This window comes from Sus scrofa, chromosome 18 (assembly GCF_054392235.1).
Source record: "Sus scrofa isolate SSC_HxYL_T2T_F1_AM1 chromosome 18, Sscrofa_HxYL_maternal_Yorkshire_Landrace_v2.0, whole genome shotgun sequence".
In the NCBI taxonomy this organism is placed as follows: Eukaryota; Metazoa; Chordata; class Mammalia; order Artiodactyla; family Suidae; genus Sus; species Sus scrofa.
Window position 1 is genome coordinate 52,298,834 of NC_139400.1, and position 25,164 is coordinate 52,323,997.

At 43.8% G+C, this 25,164-nt stretch overlaps 1 protein-coding gene across 1 annotated transcript in view; it reads right to left on the bottom strand.

Annotated features, from left to right (window-relative positions):
• CHN2 (chimerin 2) overlaps positions 1-25,164 on the bottom strand; it is a 299,981-nt gene that overhangs the window by 135,741 nt on the left and 139,076 nt on the right. The window contains exons 2-3 of the mRNA XM_003484050.5: positions 17,647-17,685; positions 7,391-7,446 (exon numbers count right to left, since the gene is read on the bottom strand). Coding sequence (XP_003484098.2) covers positions 7,391-7,446; positions 17,647-17,685 — 95 coding nt within the window. The remainder of the gene's footprint in view (positions 1-7,390; positions 7,447-17,646; positions 17,686-25,164) is intronic.

A 25,164-nucleotide genomic window follows, 5' to 3' on the forward strand; every position in this document is an offset into this window, starting at 1 on the left:
CACCTGCCTTTATCAGCATTATTTCTCAGTTAATGGTTAACCCGATGAGTCAAACACGAAGCATGTCTTTAAAAATTTACTGGGGCAGCCAGTGCTATGCACCTGCTCACTTTCCCAAATGGCCCCAGCTTCTGTTGGGATGAGTAAGGCTGGCCTGACAAAAGCCAGCACCTCCTCATAATCAATGTGTATTCAGTCTGGACCACCCCTCCCACCCCGGTTGTATCTTGGGTCAGGGCTGTCACAGGCTAAGTGAAGATAACACATCATGGATGACATTGCTGGCCCTTCTTTTTTTCCAAAACAACTAACTACATACTGTAGTATTTCATCTCATTTCTTACCATCTCAAGAAATTTTAGTTATTATCAGTCACTGTTAACTCTCCCTTACCTTCCTTATTCTGTTTTTTATTTGTTTGTTTGTTTTATAGCCACACCTGCGGCACATGGAAGTGCCCAGGCCAGGGGTCCAATAGGAGCCAGAGCTGCTGGCCTCCACCACAGCCGCAGCAATGCAGGATCTGAGCCACATCTGCACCTACATGGCCGCTTGCAGCAGTGCCAGATCCTTAACCCACAGAGCGAAGCCACTTCGAACCCACATCCTCACGGACACTGTGTCAGTTTCTTACCTCGCTGAGCCACAACAGGAACTCCTCCTTATTTTGCTCGAAAGGGAAAAAAACTTACACTTTTGCCTCAACTTACACTCAATTTGTGTGTATATGTCGTTCTTGGTGGCCCTCTCCAGTTCAGCCATCCGTGCCCTCAATTTGCAGCCCCCGAGCCTCTGAATTCTCCAGCAGCTTGTCCTGAGGAGTCCTTACCCACCACTCATGCTCTCGCCCTGGAAATGGGTAAATATTTTCTAGGTGCACATGGGCAAAGTCTGTGTTTTATTAGAAGAAATTTGGAATATTCCAAAGAGTGAATTTTTTAAAAGGCTATGTACTTTGGTAGATCGCATCACTCATCAATTTTTTTTTTTTAAAGCAGCTTTTTATTTAAGGAAGGGCAAAACTTTTGGCTCTATCTTTAGAAAAAAATAAAACTCATATATCCCCAATTTTTTTTTTTCTAACATGAGTTTTGCACGAAGGCTTTCTCCCTTTGCAAGAGCGGGTTTACAAACAAAGCGAATGTAGCTCAGGATGAAATCACATCATGAAAAAAGCCAGACAGCATTAGGGAGGGAGATGAAAGCCCGGGAGGAATAATGATGGGAAAAGCCCTTTATTCTAGGTTATGTCAATAGTAAGAGGGGAAAAGAGAGGCTCAGTGGAGAAAGTCTAGGATGAAAAGAAGAAAAATATTTCTGATCAGGGAAGAAACAGCCTTCTGATTACTACACATAAAGCCAATTAAAAGGTAATGGGATTGATTTTTGTTTGTGGCTTATAGAATCAATCTCATTACATTAAAAACGTATCTTGTCTAGATGTCTCGACTCAGTAGGATTTTCATGTTCCCCCTAATGCACATTTGCTCAAAAACATTTATTTTCAAGGAACAGAAGAAAAGAGGGAGGATTGTAGAATATTAGAAAATCCCTCTGAGTTTACTTTGAATCTGTGGTTTGAAATGTACTGAGTTAGTTGAGAATGATACAGCCAATCAATATGGCTTGTTAAGATCTTCCAGACATGCCGAAGACAAGATAAACGCCTAAAGGTACAAGACTGTAAGACTGTGAAGTCTAGGTACGGTGAATCAAAATTTAAAAAGCCTAATGATAAAATGAAATGCTTTTGTAGGCTTAAAAGAACAGCTTTTACAGCTCAAGGTAGAAGAGAGTGAAGTGGGTAGATATTGAGGAACATGAGAAACACAAGAAAATGCACAGAAATGGGGAAGGGACACTTAGAATAGTATTTAAAAAGAGAATACCATTCCCTAGGAGGTAAAATAAGGTATTGCTCCAGTTTTAAGATAGGCCACTATCACCTGTACTTAGCTTAAATCTCTCACAATCGGAAAAACTCTGATTTTGATCATAAATGCTAGCAACCTCAGTTCTACAATTCACTTATGTGTTAAAAAAAAAAAAAAACCTTTTCCAAAATAGATTATTCTATGGTAGGTAGAGGGGAAGTCAAAGCTGCATAAGATGGAGAACAATTTGAAATGATAGTATGTAATTTATTTCTCTTTTCCGAAATTGCTTTTTCTAATCCCATACTCACTACAGCTGTTTCAAAAAAGAAGGACAAATGACACCAAAATCATTTACTGTCTCAAAAGAATGTCTACATATTTTGTCTTCTTCAGGTAATTCCAGAGGATCTTTACATTAACCATGCAAGTATGTCTCGATAATGTTGGCCTTTTGGAAAGGCCATAAAAGAAATTTAGGAAATTCCAGGAAAAAAATATTAGTCTGTGTTTACTTAAGAACCTTAGCAACGGCCAAAAGTCCAGCTCACTCCCCTAATAACAGCATTGAGTAAATCTGATATGCTATTAGTAATAGTTTGAGAATTCTAAATTCCTTATGTTAGCAGTCTTTATGCTTTTTTTTTCCCCCATCATTTTACTATGTATTTACTGACTGCCCACTGCTGCTTGGCCCTGGGCTCAACACTAGAGAAGTACCTAGGATTAAGGCTGGTGACATCTCTGGAGCTTGCATTCTTTTGGACAGAGATGTACAAGCAACAAGTGAATAGTTAAATATGATCAAAACTAGAGAAGAGAGTGTCGTAAGTACTGTAAACAAAATAAATAGGTTGATACGAAAGAGAAGATCTGCAGATGCTAATTTTTATGGGGATCAAGGAGGGCTTCAGTTATTAGATGAAATTTGATCTGATACCTGGACATGCAGAGGACTTGAGGACAAGAATTCCAAGCAAAGAGCAAGTGCAAAGGCCCTGTGGTAGCAGCATCATGGTCTGTTTGATGAGTAGGAGCTGCAAGGTCGTGCTCTTGGAGAAGAATAGTACAGACAGGGCAGGGAGGAAGGCAGGAGCCCCACCATGCTCACAGGCGTAGCAAGAAGACTCATTTTTATTTTGAGAGCAATGGGAAGCTGCTGAAGCTGCTGGGTTTCTATCTAACAATGATGGTGTGGCCTCCTGATTGAAGAGTGGAGTGTATATGTGTGTGTGTGTGTGTGTGTGTGTGCGCGCGCGCGCGCGCGCGTGCGTGCGTGCAGGAAGATTGCCAAGAGCAGAAGCAGGGAGATGAAGCAGGAGGCTGCTGAGTAGCAATAATCCAGACAAGAAACGACGATGGGCCAAACCACATGGTAGTCCTGGAAGTTGGAGAAAAGTGAGTGAACGCAAGGTATCTTTGGAGGTAAAACTGAAGCTTTCTAAGAGAAAAGCATAAGGATGGGAAAGAGGCTTCCAGGGTTCTGAAGTTCGGTGCCATTTAATGGAGTGGGGTCCAGTTTTCCTTTGAACATTAGGCTAGAGATGACCCGAGGGACATCTACCTGAAAAGATCGAGTAGACAGATGGAGCAAGGTGTTTGGAGCCCAGGGCAGAGGTCTCAGCTAGAGACACAAATTTGGGAGTCAGTATTCTGCACAGTTCCCGGCAGACCCTCCAGGCACACATTTGGTAATTAATAAATGCTTATGAAACAACTGATTGATAGTTGACGGAAAGGTCAAGTGAGAATTTTGCACATTGGAAGAGGTTTTGAATCTCTTGGCAGAGAGCACTCCGGAAGTGCCGGTAGAGAAGAGAGCCAGGTGCTGCAGCTCCTCAATAAATATTAATTTACTGCAATGAATCTCAAGAAAATAATGAATTATGCTTTCAGTGCGTGACCTATGTGGCTTACTTGGTGCCAGAGCCATTGTTTGACCGCTTGTAGCTTCTGTTCCTCATCCTCAGTTATCTTTATACCTGGTGGCTCAGTCCCTGACCCAGCATCTTGCGTGGTTCTCGTTCACTGTCTTTTTCGCCTTCACATCCAGAGAATTCTGTCATTGCTCTGATTCTGCCCCTAATGCCGATCTCAGATCCTGCTCTTCACAGATTTCTGAATCTGCCCTAAGTCATCAACGTTGAGTACTAATTACGTGCCAGCCACCCTTCTAGACACTTGACACATAGATCCCACTTATAACACCTTGCCAAGTAGCTGTTTGCCCAGGGGGTGGACCTTAATTCCCCTGAGAGAGTAAGTGCTTGGCTCTAAGTCAGGGAGCTGGAAAGTAGTAGAACAGGGATTCAAAATGAGTCCAGTTGACTCTACGGCAGGGGTTCCCCTGCCTTGGTTTGCAAAGCTTATTGGATTTTGCCTGCTGAGGCCATCTGTACCCTCAATCACCTAGTTCCCCAATCAAGTCCAGTAGGTGGCCAGTATCCGTTGAGGGTCACCAAGCCTTCGAGTCAGGTTGGCCTGCGTGTATACCCCTGAATGACCCTGCTGCATGACTCTGTAACTGCAGACTCCCTTGGTGCTCTAATGTGGGATTTATCACATTATGGGAGGATCCGAACCTAAGAGAGGCCCACAGCCTGGGAGGTTGTTAGTCATCAGAAAAACAAAGGAGAGGGAGTGTGTTGGAGCAACAGAGCTGGGCAGGCCTGCTTGGGACAAGGTGGCTGAGAAGAGAGGGGCTGAAGACAGAGGAAGAGAGTAAGGCTGTGTATAAAAAAGAGCATGGACTCTTTTTTTTTTTTTCTTTCCTGGGCTGCACCTGTGGCATATGGAGGTTCCCAGGCTAGGAGTCGAATTGGAGCTACAGCTGCCGTTCTACACCACAGCCACAGCAATGAGGGATCCAAGCTGTGTCTGTGACCTACACTACAGCTCATGGCATTGGCAGATCCTTGACCCACTGAGCAACGCCAGGGATCAAACCCCCATCCTCGTGGATCCTAGTTGGGTTCATTTTTGCTAAGCCATGGCTGCAACTCCAGAGCGTGGACTTTTAGTAGCTAGCTGAGGGATAAGATGGCAAAGACACAGAAAAATCCTAACTCATTGTTCAAAAGAAAGAGCCCAGTGGCTTTATGTAAATGGGTTAATAAAGCTTCAGTCGCTCTGGCCAGGCACGCAAACAGAAAGGCTTATTTCTGTCTTCATTAGGCATTCCCCCGAGCATGCAGGTATGCTCCAGGGCACAGGGCCATTTACTCAAACACTGCAGCAAAAGCAATGGTTTCACCAGTGTCCAAGGGGTGCCCGGCCTTCACTAGAAGGAGGCCAAGCCCTGGGAGGCCCAGCAGTCTGGGAAGGAATTATCTGCAATTACAGTTGCACCAGAGGCCCAGGGGAAGTGAGGCTCCCCCTGCTGGCGCTCACCTCAGCCGCACCTGTAGCTGCACCATTCCTTCCAGCACACTTGCCCTTCGTCCCTGACTCTTTCCTGAATGGATGGGCCCCACGCTGGCTGCTGGGGAAATGGAGCTGAAGAATGTCCATTTCATGTTTGGTTTCCAGGCAGAAATGAGATAGGGAATTTCTAGAGCAAGTACCTAGGAATCCATCAACCACCAGGCATAACCTAATAATGCATCGGACTGGTAACAGTGGAAAGCTTGGTTTAAAAGACTGGAGGGAGAGAAGGCAGAAAAGCTGCACATGCACCATGTGCTTTAGTCAAAGCAGATGGTTGCAGCTTGTGGCTCACAGCTCTGCTTTGCTGAGGCCTCTGGGGCACTTCCTTCCGATGCAAGTGCAATATTAAGGAGCCAGACTGGATTCTCAGACTACTAGGTGTCTGGAGAGAGTCAGCGGAACCCTAGGAAGAGCGTTTATGAAGCTAACCTGGATCCAGCATCTCCCCTGCTAACATTCTGCCTGGCTTAGTGGACATGGGTCCAAGGATTTTGAGAAACAAAGAAGTACCTGGGTTCTCTCTCTCTTTTTTCTCTCTTTCTCTCCTTCTTTCTTCCTTCCTTCCTTTCTCACACACACAGAGGTAAAATCTTAAATATATCTTTAATTACATACAATTAATATGACACTCTAAGTACCAATAGCCAAGTTCTTTGCTGTATTCCCAACACCTAGATCAACGTCAGAACAGAGTAGGGAAAATTTACTATACCCTTGGGTTTCAGGTTCTGGTGCCTAGCCTTGCCCGTAGACCTTTTATTAATATCTCTGGGAAGAATCTTTAGTTGAATTCTAATTTTAAAAATATTATTTTCATGGAGACATTAAACTGCTCCAACTCCTTACACAGGGCTATGTTTTCTTTTTCTGATGGCAAAATACTAAGTGTAAAGTTCGACTGAAGGAATCAAAGGAATTTTGTTTAAGTCTCACCAAAAATACCCTAAATAAGCATATCATTAAAAATTTTGTATTTATCATATTCTTCTCATATTTGCATGTTATTGAATAACCAAAGAACAACAGTCAGCAGGGTTAGCGACAGAACAAGATCATACCACCCAATAAAGATTTGGCCTTATCCTGGATTTTTTCTTATACATGAAAAAATCCTCCTCCCAAGCTCTACTCCTGGGAAGGCAATGTCCACTTTATTAAAATTCATATTACCTGGTGAACTTCAATGCCCTTCAACAGAAGTAAAATTTCATGCAAAATATTTATCAAACAGTGGTGAGTTAGCTCTGGGCATGGGTACATATGTACCAAAGTCTTTGAGACAAGTTCAAAACCAGATCCAACTGGTCTGCCAGAAAGTGCTGATAGCAAGGATGAAGCCAAGATTGTTGGAATTAGAGCCTTTCCCCTTGATAAGGCAGATGTGACACTTTAAATGGTATCTGCTACTCCAAACCATACAATATCACTTACACGTGGAATCCAAAATATGGTACAAATGAACCTATCTACAAAACAGAAACAGACTCAGGGACATAGAGAACAGACCTGTGGTGGCCAAGGGGGAGGTGGGAGTTTGGGGTTGGTAGATGCAAACCATTACATTTAGAATGGATAAGCAAGGAGGTCCTGCTGTACAGTACAGGGAACTATATCCAGCCTCTTGGCATAGGCCATGGTGGAAGATCATAGAAAAAAAGAATGTGTACACACACACACACACACACACATAAACACACACATATATACATATATGTATGTATGTATATATCTATCTATCTGGATCACTTTGCTGTACAGCAGAAATTGACAGGACAATGTAAATCAACTATAACAGGAAAAATAAAAATCTTAAAAAAAGAATGTTTATATATGTACGACTGGGTCGCAAAGGATGCTTCATCGGCCTCTGCAGTGGTTAAAAATGTGAGACTTCTGACCCCAAGTTAGTTAGTATTTTTTAAATAACACCTGATTTCCAACTCTGGTTTATTTAGATGTTAAATTTGGTGACACTTTAACAAACGTTAACAGAAATCAACTCCCAGGAATCTGAGGGCCTCGGGGATGAACAGCATTGCTGACAATCCATCGTATCTAACAAGGTGTGTTAGAAATAGCTGAGTACTGACCTCCCCGGGACAAATGATCCTCTTGGGACGAGGGGCCTCTTGCTGCAGCTGATACACTGCCAAACATAAAAAAGAGAGAATTACAATTAAAAAACATCAACACATACCAGCATGCCTTCAAACTGTTCGACCTAAGTAACTTTCGAGAACTGCAAATTTTTCAACTAAAAGACAAAGGAGATAGAGGCACATTTTTAGACTGAATAGAGTCAGATCATTTATATGGAAATTAGTCACGATGAATGTAAACTGGCAAAATTGATTTTTTAAAATTCTTCTAAGGCCAATTTAGTTTCATAATTGTTACTGGCATTGTTCATTTTATGGCTTTCTTGGAAGACTAGGGAGGACTAAAATTCTTTTGACAATTTTAAAGATGAAATTCTACTTCTGAGTACCTAAGGAGAAAGATCATATAATAGGATTCCTGAATTTCAATGCCAACGTTTCCTGACATATCCGTGGAAGACTGGCATTAGAAGAGCCGCATCCTCTGAAATGTTACAATTATGGACAAAGACACCACTGGTTCTGTGAGTTAATGAAACCCCAAGTCATTTCTCTTTTCATAAGCTCCATTTTTGCCCTGCCTATCTCCGTGACCTCTCATCTACCTGACTGTTTCCTACCCATTGTCACTCCTTTTTCTTGGGCTCTTTAGAAACTTCAGTAATAATAACTCTTTTATGTCCTGTTTTAAAGACAGATTTTCAGGCTTGGGTATGGAGGAAAGCAGATAATTGTATACAAAGATATAATTCATCAGACTATTGTTTGCAATTTTTTTCAGACGATAAGGAGTGACTGTCTGCCGCTTAGCTGGTTTGGTTATTTCTCTTAGAGGAAAAGCTACCCAAGCAGATACCTTGGGATTCTACTTCCACGGAAACAGAGGTTGAAAACAAATCCATATGATGTCTTCAGACTCTTGAAGGGGGACTAATTCATGTTAAATAAATCTGTGAATCATATCGTATAGAATAGATACATGTCTGAGAAGTTGAAAGTTCAATTGTATAACATCTTTCTTGAAAGTGTAACAAGAGAAGCAAAAACTTCTGGCTTATTTTTAGGTCTCAAAATAATAATAATAATAATAATAAAAAGACATTTTAATGGAAGGGCAGAGGGTCATGTGGAAGCAGAGGTGGAAAGTTTGATGGGATGGATTTTGTGACTCTGGCTCCACCAGAGCTTCAGCCCAGCATGTTATTTTCTTACCTAATAAGAAATAATGAGGGTAGGCGACCTGGCTTTCTCACAGAGAAGACACCCTCTAGCCCTCACATAGATGTTTTAAAGTGTCACATTTCTAAGCTGAGGTTGCCCCCACTAATGACGAAATCTGTGTCACTTGAGGACAACAGCAGCCACGTATGACAGACAGGTCAGAGAAGGCTTCCCGCGCCAGAGGAAACACGAGGAGGAATTGGCCAAAGACAGAGAAATGGCTGTGCCCGTTCCACTGACTATCCCAGTACTGCCCATGCTGCCCTCAGTGATGAGACAGGCTGCATGGAATCCTTTACTCCCCTGGCATCAGCCCCAACACTGACTCGCTGCTTTCACCAGGGTTTTGCTGTTAGTGATGTAAAGGGAAACAAAGGAGCATCTACTAGATCCCAGGTTTAGAGCTCAGAGGAACGGCAGAGCCCACATGCAGAGAACACCCCCTTTTCTCTTCTCAGGGTCCAGCCAGCTGGAATATGTGGGGGGCATGGCTGGACATGTGCACACCACCAGTTTTGTGAACATTATTTTTCATGCCTCCCTTGCAGGTGGCAAAGGAAGTCCAGCTGTTATAAGGGAGAAGCATTTCTAGCTGAGCACACCTTTACAATGCATATTAGCAAATATTTGAACATGTGCTCTAGCACAGACACCACAGTCAGCCTTATACAGATGCTTTGGGGATGAATGGAGGGGAAGGGAGACGAGAAGGGAACCCACATATTCCTTGCTTGCTATGTGCCAGGAACAAGCTTCCCAAGAGCTCAGAAAAAAAACACATTGATTCATTATCATCCTCATTTTTTAAGATGAGCAAACAAGTGTCCAGAAGTGAAATACCTGTCCCAGAACATCAAAGGGCGAAAAGGTATCCTTTTAGTTCCAGAGCCCTGGTTTATTTCTGGGTGCCTCAGGGCCTTTGCCCTTGCTGTCCCTCCACCTCGGTTGCTCTTTCCCACGATGTTCAGAGGGCTCCCTCTCCGCCTTCATTCAGGTCTTCTCCGACTCGCCTGACCTGGTATAAATTCCACCCCGTCACTCTGCTCCCTGACATAATTTTATGTTTCTTCACAGTCATCCTCTGCATTAACACACCTTATTTGTTATTTTGGGTGCTGTCTCCCTTGACTAAAGTGTAAGGGCAGGAACTTTGTTCTGTCCACTGGGGAATGCGCAGCACCTAGAACACTGCTTGGCACACAGTAGATGCTTCATGCATATTTGTATCCAGTGACTCAGGGATCACAATCCGTGTCTTCAAGGACACTGATCCACCGAGGGAGAGGCATGTGGAGAAAGAGAACCAGGGTGGGCCAAGTGCTTCAAGGAGGGGGAGAGGAGGAAGCAGTTCTTTTGATTCAGGTGGTCAGGACAGTTTCCCCAGGAGACAAACACGGAGCTCTCCTTGAAGGGTCAGCGGCGTTTCCGCAGGTAGAGGAAAGGAAGAGGGTACAGACGGAGGACAGAGCTCAGCAGAAAAAGGGAACGACATGCTGATTGGTCAGCGGAAAAAGGGAACGACATGCTGATTGGTCAGCGGAAAAAGGGAACGACATGCTGATTGGTCAGTGAGAGTCCAGTGTGGAGGTTGCGTGAGGGGGGGGCAGATGCGGGAGGGGGCCATGATGTGGGACTGAACTCGAAGGTCATGGGAAGGAGCACGGACATTCTTTTATCTGCCATGGAGAGGCAGTGACGTGTTTTGAGCAGAGAGGTGACGAGATCTGGTCTGTTTCAGAATAATGATGATAAGACTATTCAAAATAATGGACGCTGCCATTTTCCAGACCTACTGTGTGCCAGACACCATAGCTACACTTTCTCACTTACTCTCATCGACAAACCTCCAAGGCAACAGTTATTCCCCACCTCAGTGGTAAAGAAAGTAGTGGGGACACCAAGCTTTGAAGAAACCCTGAGGTCACACAGATAAAGATTTAAAGCCTGATTTCCAGGACCCGAGGTCTACATTTTTCAGCTTTGCCAGTGGTCCCTAAAGCAGATGGCAGAGAGATCCCACGTGGAGCTGCTTGCGTTAGAATTGCCAGATTCCCAGACACCATCCCTGACAGCGCTCACTCTGCCAGCCTGGCCAGGGGCCCCCACATCTGTTCTTTCTAACGCTCTTCGGGAGTTTCTAATCCACAGCCAGGAGTAGGGGCCACTGGTCTTTGCTTTGCTGAAGGAAGGATCAAAGGAGGATTCTTAAAGGCAAGGAAGCAAAAGAGAGGACTGTTTTACTTGCAAGAAGGGAGCCCCTGAGTGTGAGTAGGACAACGTTGGTGGAAATGCAGATGAAAAGGTGGGTTGATGGTAGAGGAGGCTTGACTGCACTTTTTAAAAGAAATTACAGTTGATTTACAATGTTATGCCAATTTCTGCTGTAAAGCACAGTGACCCAGTCATACATATATATATATTTTTTTCTCATACTATTTTCCATCATGTTCTATCTCGAGAGATGGGATATAGTTCATGTGCTGTACAGTAGGACCTCACTGCTTATCTTGATTGCAAACTGAATTGAGGAAAGGGACCATAATGACAGAAAGATGGAGATGCCATTAACCATCAAAAGGGCTGGTTCCTCTCCTGTGTCAATAGGCACAAGCCCACAGGTTTAGAGCTCCAGGGACCCTCTGAGTAAAATGAAACGTGGTCATTCACCAGTCTTATGACTGGAAATGGTCAGAGCAGGAGCAGCTCTGAGAGGGTCCCTGAAAGCCCCTCAAGCCAGGGATGCCACCTGTCCTTGCTGGTCCCCGGGCAGCACGCATCTTAATCAATCACTATTTCTCAGTGAGCAGGTCTCAGGATCTACCAGGTCTACTTGGTGCTGTTCCAAGGACCAGCGATGGACAAAACCTGTTTGCCCTCTGGAGCATGCGTCTCTATAAAGATAACGAGATAGCAACCAATTGCAATGGCAGCCATAGAAAAAATGGGGACGGAAACCGAATCTCAGCTTCAGGTGAGGACCCCAGACCCTCATTTTCAAGGGTTGGCTATAACAAAACAGCCATGAAAAAAAAAAATCTCTGAGGCCCATTTAACTTAACTGAAATGTGTCACATAATCTTGAATTTTCTTTGTTCAACAAACACATGTCACAAGCGAAGTGCAATAATAAAATGTCACTTCTTAGAGGATTCTGCGCGCTAAGGGGTGAGATGATGGAATTTGCTTCTAAGCAATGTTCCAGACAGGTTCCAGGCACTCCCAGCCCTGGGTCCTTACAGCACAGGAGAGAATTCTTAGCATTGGAATAAGCTGTCTGGCTAGTGGGGGCCAGGGTGGATGGTCGCTAGGGAATGTGGAAGTAGAGGAGGGGTTTCCTTGCTCCCCAAGAACCCTGAAGCAGATCTAGAAGTTGAGATCTCTCTGAGAGAAAGTTTTATTTGTGCTTAAGAAAACTCCACTCAGCCTCAGATTACACAATCAACCTACTCCCCATGGCTGCTGAGTGAAAGCTAGAGGCCTGTGTGACACTGAAGCCCAGTCCAGACCCACTGGCTCCTAAGAGACCCTGCAGGGATGTCCTCTAACAGCACCTTGTCTCTTAAGAGGACATGTGGACCCAGAAGCCCAACTTGACACTTGGCTATGACACCGAGCCAATGCCGCCTTACATACTGCCCATGTCTTCCAGTTTTTTTTTTGGGGGGGGGTGTTTTGTTTTGTTTTTGTCTTTTTAGGGCTGCACCCACAGCATATGGAAGTTCCCAGGCTAGGGGTCAAATCGGAGCTGATGCTGCCAACCTACACCACAGCCATAGCAATGCCAGATCCCAGCCACGTCTGCAACCTACACCACAGCTCGTGGCAATGCCAGATCTTTTAACCCACTGAGCAAGGCCAGGGATCTAACCCACATCCTCATGGATACTAGTTGGATTCTTGACCCACTCAGCCACAACCCCCATGGCATCCCCATTTTCATGGGGAAACTCATGGGTGAAACAGCAGGGGCTTTTGAATGCCTCCAGCTTCAACTTCCGCTCCAGCCTGCCATGTGCAGGTCTTGTCTTGTTAAGAGAATGTCCAGTCTTACTCCTCTGTCCCATAGCACAGTTAAAAGTCTGAGGAAGAGGCCATGTAGACTTGAACCAGGGGGTCTCAGGCCTAAGTGTGCATAGGAATCACCGCTGGGGTGTGATAAATTGCAGGGCCTCCCATTCCTCCAATTCAGAGATCCTGGGTTGGGCCAAATAATAGTTCTTATAACTATTCTCGCCACATGGTTCTGATGCAGGGGGTCTGTGGATAGAATGCTGAGGTTCTAAACTCCTCTTTAGAAAAACAGGCACAAGCTTTGACTGCCTGACCTGCTGCCCAGGAGAGGCCCCTGAGAGAGCTGCTGGCTGCAGCATCCGCTGCCTAATTGGCACTTGGCCTCTTAAAAATAAAATCTTTCAGAGTATACCCATGGTGGTTGGCTTTTAAACTCGTCTGCTTAGGGTATACAGTCCATACAGTTCTGGCTTAAAGTTTGGAGAGTGCCTCTATTTTATTTTAAAAGTAAACTTGAACATAGCTTTAAAAAAAAAATGAAGCCAAATCTTCTCAATGACTTCACCAATGTCATGGGATTTGGTCTTGAGAATTAAGGACTAGTGGTTCATATATGATCCTTTGGGACAAGATTATTCTTAGAGAAACAGCTCTGCACGTGATAGCATTGACTTCTAAGAAAGGGCAGTAGAGAAGGCGGGAACTTTAGGGACCTCATGTGGCATCATTGTTCTTTGAGTCAAGACCTGGTCTTATCCATCTTTACAGCCCCACATTTCCAAGCACACTATTTGGGCTAAGGCAAAGACTTAATATGCATTTGTTGAATGAATGAATGAATGAATGAATGACCAATATACTTTCTACAAAATTTCGAGAGAGCTGATTTCTAAGTTTCCTCATTCTATTAAATTTCTAAATCAGATATGTGTTGGTTGTCTCTAGGCATCCATGTCCATCTTCTCTATTTCAGAGTTTCCAGTCCTGGGGATTACACAGGAGTGGTCTCTCCAGACTTCCACTGCCCCTGATTGTTTCAGGGCAATTAGCATATCCTAACTCTCTGACCACATGATGGAGTCAGGACCCATGTCAAATAGGGCTGAGACTCAATTCTAAGACTTTGTGGATGTAGACTGTCTCTCTGTTGCTCTTGAATGAGGATGTGGTGGCCTTGGTGCTGTTGGTGGCTCTCTGGGGATTACAAGGGAAAAGCTAACAGTGGAGACAAACCTAGGAAAGTAGAACCATTGGGTTCTGGTAATGTTATTGGAATTGCTGGACCCAGTCAGGCCTGAAGCCATTGCCTCTGGATTTTTGCTTATGTCAATCAGTGTGATGGAGTGGAAGATTCTGTTACTTGCACCTAAAAGCATTGCAATGAGCATTAAAACTTAAAAACAGCTTCCTAAACTGGATCATTATGAATCAGACAAATTTTCTCTTAGGAATAATGCCATAATAGAGACTCAAGCTTCATAATAAAAATCTGATACCAAATAAGTCAATATTGTAGCTAACAATAGGTGATAGCTGAAAGCAAAGACATACCTATATACTTCTATAATCATTGGAAATAATCCATTTTTAAACCAAGTCCTACGATATGGTCAAAATGAAGTGCCTCTAGTAAACTTATGAGAAATTTCCAAGCACCAAATAATCACTAGAGTGAAAAACTTAAATGTGTGATGGAGAAAGTGTTATGGATTCCATAAATGATATGTTAATGAGTTTGACATGAACATCTAAAACTAATCTCTCCAAGGATAGTTTGGGAGCATTTCAAAGAGAAAAACTTGGTGATTCTTGAGGTTCAGAATGAGTTTACCAACGGGTTATTTAAAAGAAAACAAATTTCATGTTCTGATAGGTTTCTTGGCCTTTCAGAAAGGAAAAATGCTATTGTTTTAGCATATTTGGATACTAAAATGTATCTCATGAAGTTTTGCAAGGCCCTCGATTCCTTCTCCTATGTATCCTTCAAGACCCACGGGCAACTTTAACTTCTTTTTTTTTGTTTGTTTGTTTGTTGTTGTTTTTTGTTTGTTTGTTTGTTTGTTTTTGTTTTTTTGTCTTTTTGCTATTTCTTGGGCCGCTCTGCGGCATATGGAGGTTCCCAGGCTAGGGGTCTAATCGGAGCTGTAGCCACCAGCCTAAGCCAGAGCCACAGCAACGCGGGATCCAAGCCGCGTCTGCAACCTACACCACAGCTCACGGCAACGCCGGATCATTAACCCACGGAGCAAGGGCAGGGACCGAACCCGCAACCTCATGGTTCCTAGTCGGATTCTTTAACCACTGCGCCACGACGGGAGCTCCGCTTTAACTTCTTCTAGAAAGTCTTCTCTAATCCCAGGAGGTAGAGGCGTGCCAGTTTGTTGCTTCCAGCCATTTGACATGTTAATTGGTTTACATCTGTCTCCCTTACTAGACTGTAAATTGGAGGAAAGTATGGACCACATTTTAGCTACTGTTGTTTTCCACCACTTATCCTAATGCTTATAGGATATGTTTGCCAAAAGACCAAATGAGTAGATCATAAACTTGGGAATAAGATGGAATAGCATGAGCTTAATAATACTGTGAGACAAGTTTATAAGCAGTCCAACACCCAAACTCAAAGAATCAATGGACCCAGGACCACCAAAGGAGAATTCTTTCTCAGTAGTACCCTTTGAGAGGATCTTTGATCAATGCATTTTTGATGTGTGGGCAGCACTGCCAACGGCCCCCTCCCCTCCAGTGTGGAGGTCTGCATCACGAGACCCTCACATCGAGACTGGATGACTCCTTGTTGGCTACAGAAACTTCATGGATGTCATTAAGTTCATCTTAAATGGCAACCATCCCCTCTGCATCTAAAGTTTTATGATTCCAGAGCAAATTAAACACATACACACAAACTTGGTTGGATCCAAAACTCAAACTTACCCAATACACTTGGGTAAAATTGATACTGTGAACATGTAATTAACACCTTTTCTAGCTGTATTAGGACATGAAAGTGCTTTTAGAAGATACACTGGGTGGCCCAAGGTCTCTTAGCAAAACGCAAAATGAATTTGAGCCAGTGCCAGGGTCTCGCTTCAGTAAAGCTCTCTGCAGTGGCATTCACTCAACAAATATTTATTGGGCAGTTAACATAGGCAAGGCTGTGTTCGCGGCAGTGTGTGAGGAGTAGTAAGTCATGGGACCCCAATACCTCTCACTACAGATGTTTGGCTGAGTTACTGTCAGAGCACTTCACACTCCATTAGGAAACAAACAAACAAAAACATCCAATTACTAGGTCATTAGCACTGCCTTTTAAAATAGAAGCTCAGAATGCAGAATGTTCGATTGCAAGGGCCCTCAGAGACCCAGCACAACCCCTTTATTTCACAGATGGAAGAACAGACTCGTGTGATAAAGAACCAGTGGCCTCTACATGCTGACATGGGAAGATAAAAACAAGACAGCACTGAGGTGGAATAAGCAACTCGAAGGACACTGGGTTCAGCATGAACCCCTTTTTACAAAAAGAAACAACAAAAATACCTCAGTATTAGGCATATGTATTTTGTGTGTGTGTGTGTCTTTTTGCCTTTTCTTGAGCTGCTCCCACAGCATATGGAGGTTCCCAGGCTAGGGGTCGAATCAGAGCTGTAGCCACCGGCCTACGCCCGAGCCACAGCAACGTGGGATCCGAGCCGCGTCTGCAACCTACACCACAGCTCACGGCAACGCCGGATCCTTAACCCACTGAGCAAGGCCAGGGATCGAATCCACAACCTCATGATTCCTACTCAGATTCATTAGCCACTGAGCCAGGAACTTCCAGGCATGTGTATTTTAAACACATGGAAGGATATAGTTTCCAAAATTGACAGGGCTCGGGGATGGCAAAGAGGAATGGAACGTGGGCTGGGACCTGGTTTGTGGCTTATGGGAAATGTTTCCTCTCAGCTTTATGTATTTCTCTAACGTTTGTCTCGCAGGTAGCTTTGCATTGCTTTTGTGACTGATACATACATACACACACATATGCATACATGTGTCTGTGGTTATGCATATGCATATATGCTTATGTGCACATTCTTAAATAGAAAGAAAAAAATCTTGGAAACTTGCACGCTGTGAGTCAGGCTTGCTTCTCGGTTCCTCTCTGAATGCCACTCCAAGGCCTCTGGTCAAACGTCTGCCAAGTTACTGAACCTCCTTGAGCTGTGGTTTCTTTGTATGTGAAACGGGGATAAAAGTGGTACCCGTCGCTTAGGGCCGTGGTGCGATTTGAGAGTGCAGGCGCCCAGCTAGCACAGTGCCGGGCACGCGGCAGGTCTCCATAGGAGGTGGAAACACAGCACCATCAGTAATGATAGAAATACTGCTTCTCCCTCCTGCCGTCTAGAAGCAGAGCCTCTTCCCCTGGTTCTCGGCACAGGGGCGTTCCCCCACCGCCCTCCCCGCCTCTCTCCCTGGATGATACCCAGGGAAGAGACAAGAAGCTCGAGGTGATGACAAGTGCCCGCCTTCATGCGGGGAGACAGATTGACGACCGGCCATCAGATAATAATCTCTGTTTCTAAGGAGTCACCCTTGGTGACCAAACATTATTCTCCGTTAATTTGTTTGGAGGTAAATGTCATGTGACATTACAGCTTTAGGATGAAGAGCCAAGACCATAATTCATGGAAGTCACCACACGCGCCCTTGCTGACCAACTGTGGAAAAACAAGGAAGGAAGGAGGGAAGCAAGAAAAACAAGGAGGGCCCCAGAGAGATGCAGAGAGTCAGGATGCACATCTTTTTCCTAAGCATTCCTAGCTGTCAGGCCGAAGGGTCAGAGGCCGCCGGCTCCCGGGGGAAAGGGCTTTTCCTTCCTCGCCACCAACATCTCTCCTCAGGAGGAAAAGGGAGGTTTGGGTTTGCAGGGCTGGGAGGCAGGAGGCTGGGGCACTAAATCAACAGCCAGGATTCTTCCGAAGGCAGCTGCTAAAGACCTCTGAGGAGAGAGTCTCATTTGAGATACTCACAGTATGATTTCCATATTGGAGGCTGGTATTCTTCAGCGTCTGGAAAAAAAAGAGAGAAATCAATCCGTCAGCCCGAACGTCAAACTGTCAACATGTGTCTTCTCTGGGGGAACAACAGTCTGTCAGCTGGACCTGCCTTCTGTGGGAGTGGGGGTGGGGGTGGGGGCAGGGGGGGGCCTCTCTGCTCATTTACAGGACAGTTCCAGGCCCGAGGGAGGAAGTGTGCACGGCAGCTCTCGTGGGCCCAACACCACTTTCTTCAGGTCACTTACCAGGACACATGACAGAATCGACTGCCTAACCATTGTCCTAGAGCCCAGGAAATCACCAAAGACTTTTAAGGCAATTAACTTGATTGTACCCTTCAGTAATCCTTTCAAATAGTATTTACGTAACTTGACATAATAAACATATAATTTGCCTCACAGATTCCAACCAGACCTTTAGCCCATTTATGAAGGATGCAAAGTGGGCGAGGATATAATGTTACATCTGGGAGGTTGTACAAGTCAACCAACCGAACTCCTGAAACCCCAGGCCCGACAGCAGAGACACTGATGATTCCATCGGAATCGCATTATCTCCTTGAATTGACTCCAGTGTGTGACTTAGGAAATTTCCAGAAAACCTCTCAGCAATCAGAAGTGTCAGAGTGAAAGAGTTACAACAAAATGGAGAGGGTGAAATTGTTATTCACAGGTCTAGAAAGCAGACAATGGGAAAAAAATCTGCTTGTTCCGTCAGCTCAACAATCCCAATGTTGACAGCGAAATTTATAACTCTGACGGAGCTGTTAGAGCACTCCCGAGCTCATGGCTCAGGTCTTGGTAAAACAAGCTCTTGCTTAAGGAGCCGGAGGGAAAAATCCTTTTCCCCAAATCACTGAATGTTGAGCTGGGGAAGACTTAAGAGATCCCTAGTCCAGCACTTTTCCATAAGGAAGCTCTTGTCTTTGTCGTCCTGCACGCCTGTGGCACCACTCAGCCGTCCTTATGCTGCCCTTGTCCTTGAGTTACTGTCACATCCTACCTTCTTCACACAGAGGAGCAGAATTTTCTCATCCCACACAGTAAGATAGGATGAGAATTTTTCCCCTCCTGAGAAACAAACAGGTTTGTTAAAAAGGAACTCAAATGGCAAACTTCCACCAATCCTACTCAATTCCAGTTGTGTAGCTTAAATTAAATTCTTTCACAATTATTGACTTGCTCTCTGGGACCCACCCTATCACAGAGGCCCCTAAATGCCTCCTAAGGTAGTTTTATACAAATAAATCTGTATTGTTAGGTTTGCACTGTCAGGGACCGACCTATGGAGAATCAGCCACAGGGGCACACACACAAATGTGGTGTCTGAATAATGGCTTATGCTGTTATTCAAATCTAGTTGGCTGAATAAAAGTGAAACTCTTAACACTTTTGTCAAAGCAGATGACACAATGGTGAGCTTTTAACCAAAACAGGCAGTTGAGTTCATCCTATATGTGACATAAACCAATTATAATGGGTTTATTCGAGTGTTTACTTATAAAGAACATTCGAATAAAATAAATCATGTTGCCGACTTTACGACAAAATTCTAGAACCACCCAGACACTGCCATCTCATCAGAAAAGCCAAGATTTGTATGTTAAAATATTAATGGCACCTTCAAAAGTATTTTTCAAAGATAAAGATACACACACACACACACACACACACACACACACACACACACACACACACACACACACACACCAGACTGCATCAAAGTATGAATCCCTGAGAGTCATCTACCCAAAGCTGTCTCGTTCTTTGCGGTGAGATTTATTCTACAAGGTAAGTACAGCCCCCACCCCCCATCCAAGAAATGGTTAAGAATATTCAGAACCTAGAGTGCAGCTTTCCACATATTTAAGGAAGTCCCACCCCACCCTCCAAATAAGTAATCTCCTTAATGCAAGTTTTTAAACATGGTTCAGATGCTCAGCTTGGATCTCCTAAGGTCTTCTTGCTTAAAGTCAGACGTTTGAATTAGATGACCTCTCACTGGCCATTTCAGTCTTGTGCTGGGAAAAACCTAGAATTCGGTTTCATCTGACACACTGGCTCCTAACTTTTGACTTTGACTTCGGCTTCCCGGCCCATAAACAATTCATCCCTTTCTGGATGCTCCTGGCTGGCAATGTCACATTGAGGGGAAGAAAGCCGTCAGCAGAGACAGGAGAGCAGAATGTTCTCTTGCTAAGAATCCTCCCCTGTCTCCCATCTCCATTTGGGATAAAAAACAAACATTATACCGTGGCCTCCAAGGCCCCGTGTCCTCTGTCCCTGTCCCCCTCTTGACTCCATTGCAGGCATTGCCCCCACTTTCCAAGCATTATCCAACCACACTGGCCTCTTCCCTCTTCCAAGAACAAGCCGTGCTCTTCCAAGCAACCATGTAAAAATTTTCATCCAACAGATCATTGCATGACTGACCTGCTCCAGCATGCAGGAATCATCTCAAATGTCACCCACTTCCCAGGGGCCTTCGCTGCCCATCTTGTGTAAAGCCATCTTCCCCCAACCCTAGTCACTCTCCTTCAGAGCACTTTCATTACCACCCAAAATTATATACTGAATTGTTGGCTTGTTTCTACTGGGCTCATCCCACTATTAGCCAAACTCCACATAAGCAGGAAATTTGCCTAATTCCCTTGAGCCTTATCAGCCCTTAGAAGGGTGCCTGGCATATAACATTCATTCAAAAAGCATATGTTAAATAAATGAATGAACTCTCAGGATTCAAATCTTGCCTCTGACAACGGGTTGAATAACTTGAAGCAGGTTACTTGACTTTTTTTCTTCTTCTTTTGTCCAGACTCATGACATATGGAAGTTCTTAGGCCAGGGATTGAATCTGAGATGCTGCTGTGACGGCAGCAACACCAGATCATTAACCCACTGCACCACAGCCGAAAATCCTACGTGATTTCTTTTAAGAGCCTCCCAATACTCATCTTTGTGAAAGAGAAAAATAAATGTACCTACCTCATAACTGATCTCTTAGGGTTATAGAACAATTAAATGAGATAGTTCTTGGGACAGTGCTTGGCAAATTGCAGGTTGTCTGTGAAGCCCCACTAATGGCATCATTGTGTTGTTGTCATTGTTACATCACCCTGTCCTGGGTCTTCCCAGATGAGTTGAGGCTCTTGTCTTCTCGCCTTGGCTGCAGCCAGGGACTATCTCTATTCTTATCCCCAAATCTGGAGCCTGTAATTAAGTTCCAGTGCTGTTGTCATGGAAGGTTTTTCTTTCTCATAAAAGAATTCAAAGTGAGAGGCCATTTGTCATGCTTCAGTGGACCAACAATAATTACCTTGGTCTTAGAGTCTCGTTTCACAAGCCACTAAATGCACCGTGAGGAGGCCTTGGTCAAGCAACGAGGCACAACATATTTTTAATATGTTGAAACAAATCTCTAGCTGCCATCAGCACCGTACAACCAGCCCCAATCTCACACAATATTTTTTTTAAAAATCTGCTTTACTCCTGGATAGCCTGACATTGTAGTCTTTCTTAACCTGGAATAGGTTTTCTAGGTCATTTAATTCACCTTCCTCATTTAGCAAATGAGGAAAATGAAATACAGAATGATGAAGTGGCTTCCTCAAGGTCATAAAACAAGTGAGAGGCAGAGGTGAGGCTGGAGTAGGAAACCTGCCTTCCAGCCTCTGACACGCTGCCATCCTTGCCAGGTGGTCCGCCCTGCTTTACATAGACTGATGGCAAGGACAAAACAGTTATTATATGACAGATTTTTTTCTGCAATTCTTGTGAAGCTTGGAAGAAAAGATACAATAGAGGAACGAAAAGTCGTCATATGAAAATTGACATCAAGTCAAACGGCAGAACAGTATTCCATTAATACACATTCCCCATCTAATAAAAGTCCAGAGATGTAAGATACAGGAAGCACTGACAACAAACGCATTATGCTTTGGGAAAGGGTATTATCTTGTTAAACAGTTTAGACAAATGAGTATAATGCAGAAGGAGATGAGAGGAAGTAGAACAGAAGTTTTGCGTTCTAAAAAAAAAAAAAAAATCTACCATTGAACTCAGATGACAGTTATGCATTTTCCAAAAGGAACAACGAATTATAAGGGTCAAAGAGGCTTAGAAAATAAATGGCTAAAAAATGTTGACTAATATGTATCCAAACTTAAAAAAAAAATGTGTAGCTTTTTGACTCAGCAATTCTATTCATGGGAATTCAGTCCAAGGTAGTAATTGAACACATATATTCATTGCTGCTCTGTGTATAGCAGTGAATCTAACAGCCCAGAAAGAAGGGAGAGGTTAAATTAATTAGCATATACTCTAGCCATGAGAATGATGGTGTGGGTCAGAGCTCCAGGGTCCAGAGCATGGCCTCTAGAGCTAGACTATCTAAGTTCAAAATGGAGCTCTGTCACTCACTAGCTGTGTGACATGAGGCAAGTTATCTCATTTCTCTGTGCCTCAGTTTTTTAGTCTATAAAATGGGAGCACTAATACTACCCAACACACAGCATGTTGTGAAGACAGGGTGGATTGTCTGGCATGCAGGAAACTCTATCTTTGCTGTTATTATTATCTTTCCTTAATGTTTAGTGCTACATTGTGCACTAAACAAGGTTACAAAACAATTTAATAATATAATCCCATTTTAAGGAAAAGATGTTTTTATATACACAGAGATGATTTACAAAGCTATAAACCCCAATTGTTAACAGTTGCTATATGATAGTGAAAATATAGACAATTTCTAATTTTTGCTTCTCTTGTTCACCTGCATTTCCTAACATTCTGTTCATACTGCTTGTACGAAAATTAACATGAATGAGAAATAAAGTCATAGAAGTACTAGGTGGTTTATCTTTTTTTTTAACATGCTGTCTATGTAAATAAACACCCTGGTAATAAAAAAGTAAAAAGGCCCAATAAAAACACTTCCTATAGGGAGTTCCCGTCGTGGCGCAGTGGTTAACGAATCTGACTAGGAACCATGAGGTTGCGGGTTCGGTCCCTGCCCTTGCTCAGTGGGTTAACGATCCGGCGTTGCCGTGAGCTGTGGTGTAGGTTGCAGACGCGGCTTGGATCCCGCGTTGCTGTGGCTCTGGCGTAGGCCGGGGGCTACAGCTCCGATTCGACCCGTAGCCTGGGAACCTCCATATGCTGTGGAAGCAGCCCAAGAAATAGCAAAAAGACAAAAAAAAAGAAAAAAAAGAAAAAAAAAAAAAAAACACTTCCTATAATAACACACACAGCATGCATAGTATTAGTCCAGGAAGAGCCAGGGTAGAGACAAAAGTAAAGAGACCAGAACTTCTGCGATAAAAGGCCATGGCCAATTCCTTCAGCCCTCTTAAAAATTCTGTAAATAAATGTTAATGAGCAAAAAAGCAGCTTGGGAAGCAGATATCTCCGCTCATTACAGAGGGAAGGCAAAGGGAAGAAAGACAGTGATGCTTAGAAAATGATCAAAACCCTACAAAAATAGGTAATAAAACCACTTAAATGAAATAAAGATTGGAACATACGAAACGAAAAGAACAGAAAAAAGAAAAGGCTGGTTTAAGGGGCCTGAAGGTACAGCTTAAAACTTGGAACAAATCTTGAGGAAATCCTGTGTGCTAAAGTAACTAAACCCTGAAAAGACAGCACTGCCATTTGAACTGTAGGGGAAGATGAGGCATTCTGCCAGCAGCGCCTAGAAAGCTCTTCCATGCCTGAGACCAAAAGAGAGGGTGACGGGCTGATGGAGGGCAGATGTCATACAAAGTCACCTTTCTAGATCAAGAGCAGGACAAAAATAATTTAATATCTCCAGTGTTTAAATTTAAAATGCACACCATGGTGAAAAGGAGAAAAAGCTTAACAATTTAAAAAATATATTTTAGGAGTTCCCATCAAGGCTCAGCGGTTGATGAACCAGACGAACATCCATGAGGATGCGGGTTCGATCCCTGGCCTCGCTCAATGGGTTGGGGATCTGGCATTGCCGTGAGCAGTGGTGTAGGTCACAGATTCAGCTCAGATCTGGCGTTGCTGTGGCTGTGGTGTAGGCCGGCAGCTACAGCTCCGATTAGACCTTTAGCCTGGGAACCTCCATATGCCATGGGTGCATCCCTAAAAAGACTAAATAAAAAATCAGGAGTTCCCGTCGTGGCGCAGTGGTTAACGAATCCAACTAGGAACCATGAAGTTGCGGGTTCGGTCCCTGCCCTTGCTCAGTGGGTTAACGATCTGGCGATGCCGTGAGCTGTGGTGTAGGTTGCAGACGTAGGCCAGTGGCTACAGCTCCGATTCGACCCCTAGCCTGGGAACCTCCATATGCCATGGGAGCGGCCCAAAGAAATAGCAAAAAGACAAAAAAAAAAAAAAATCAATCAATCAATCAAAAGTATATTTTAGGAAGTCCCTAACCTCAGAAAAACGCACCATAAATAGATTTATGTGAATCCTTCTAGGTTTTTGCCCTATAAACGGCTAGAATAAAAACGTACAGAAATAGCCCCATGTCCTGGACAGTGTTCTGTGACTCTTTTTTAACTTATTGATATTTCCTGGGCTTTTTTCCATGTCGGTACCCATAGATCTGTGACTTGGTCTTCCATCGCACTTGTATATCCAAAGGCATTTAATTCATTTATGTAATTGTTTCTAGCTGACGGACACAAGCCATTTTCAATTTTTTGAAACAATGCTGTAGTGATCTATGCATAGTTTAGGTTCTGGGAAGTTGAACTGATGGATGAAACGTCTGAGATTTTTTTACATTTTCAAAGCTACTGTGAAAATGGCCTTCATAAAGATGTGTCAATTGGGGAGTTCCCTTTGTGGCTCAGTGGAAACGAACCTGACTAGAATCTATGAAGATTCAGGTTTGAGCCCTGGTCCCATTCAGTGGGTTAAGGATTCAATGTTGCCCTGAGCTGTGGTTTGGGTCGAAGATACATCTCTGGATGCTGAGTTGCTGTGGTTGTGGCATAGACCGGCAGCTGTAGCTCTGATTTGACCCCTAGCCTGGGAACGAACAAATGCCTTGGATGAGGCCCTAAAAAAAAAAAAAAAAGAAAAGAAAAGAAAAGAAAGAAAGACGTATCAACTGTAACTCTGGACAATGTGTGAAACAATGGCTGCTTCCCCACACCCTCACCAAACAATGGTTATTATCAATATATGTTTGAATTTTTTTATGGCCACACCTGCAGAATATGGAAGTCCCTGGGCTAGGGGTCGAATTGGAGCTGCAGCCTAAGCTTACATAACAGCCACAGCAATGCAAGATTGAGCCGCATCTGCAACCTACCCCATGGCTTGTGGCAATGCCGGATCCTTAACTCACTGAATGGGGCCAGGGATCAAATCTGCATCCTCACAGAGACAAGGCAGGTCCTTAACCCACAGAGCCACAACAGGTACTCGTATGTTTTAATTTTTGATGCCTTTAAGACTCAATTCGAAAAATACACAAATGAAACTGAGTATATACATTTGCAGGGAAGCA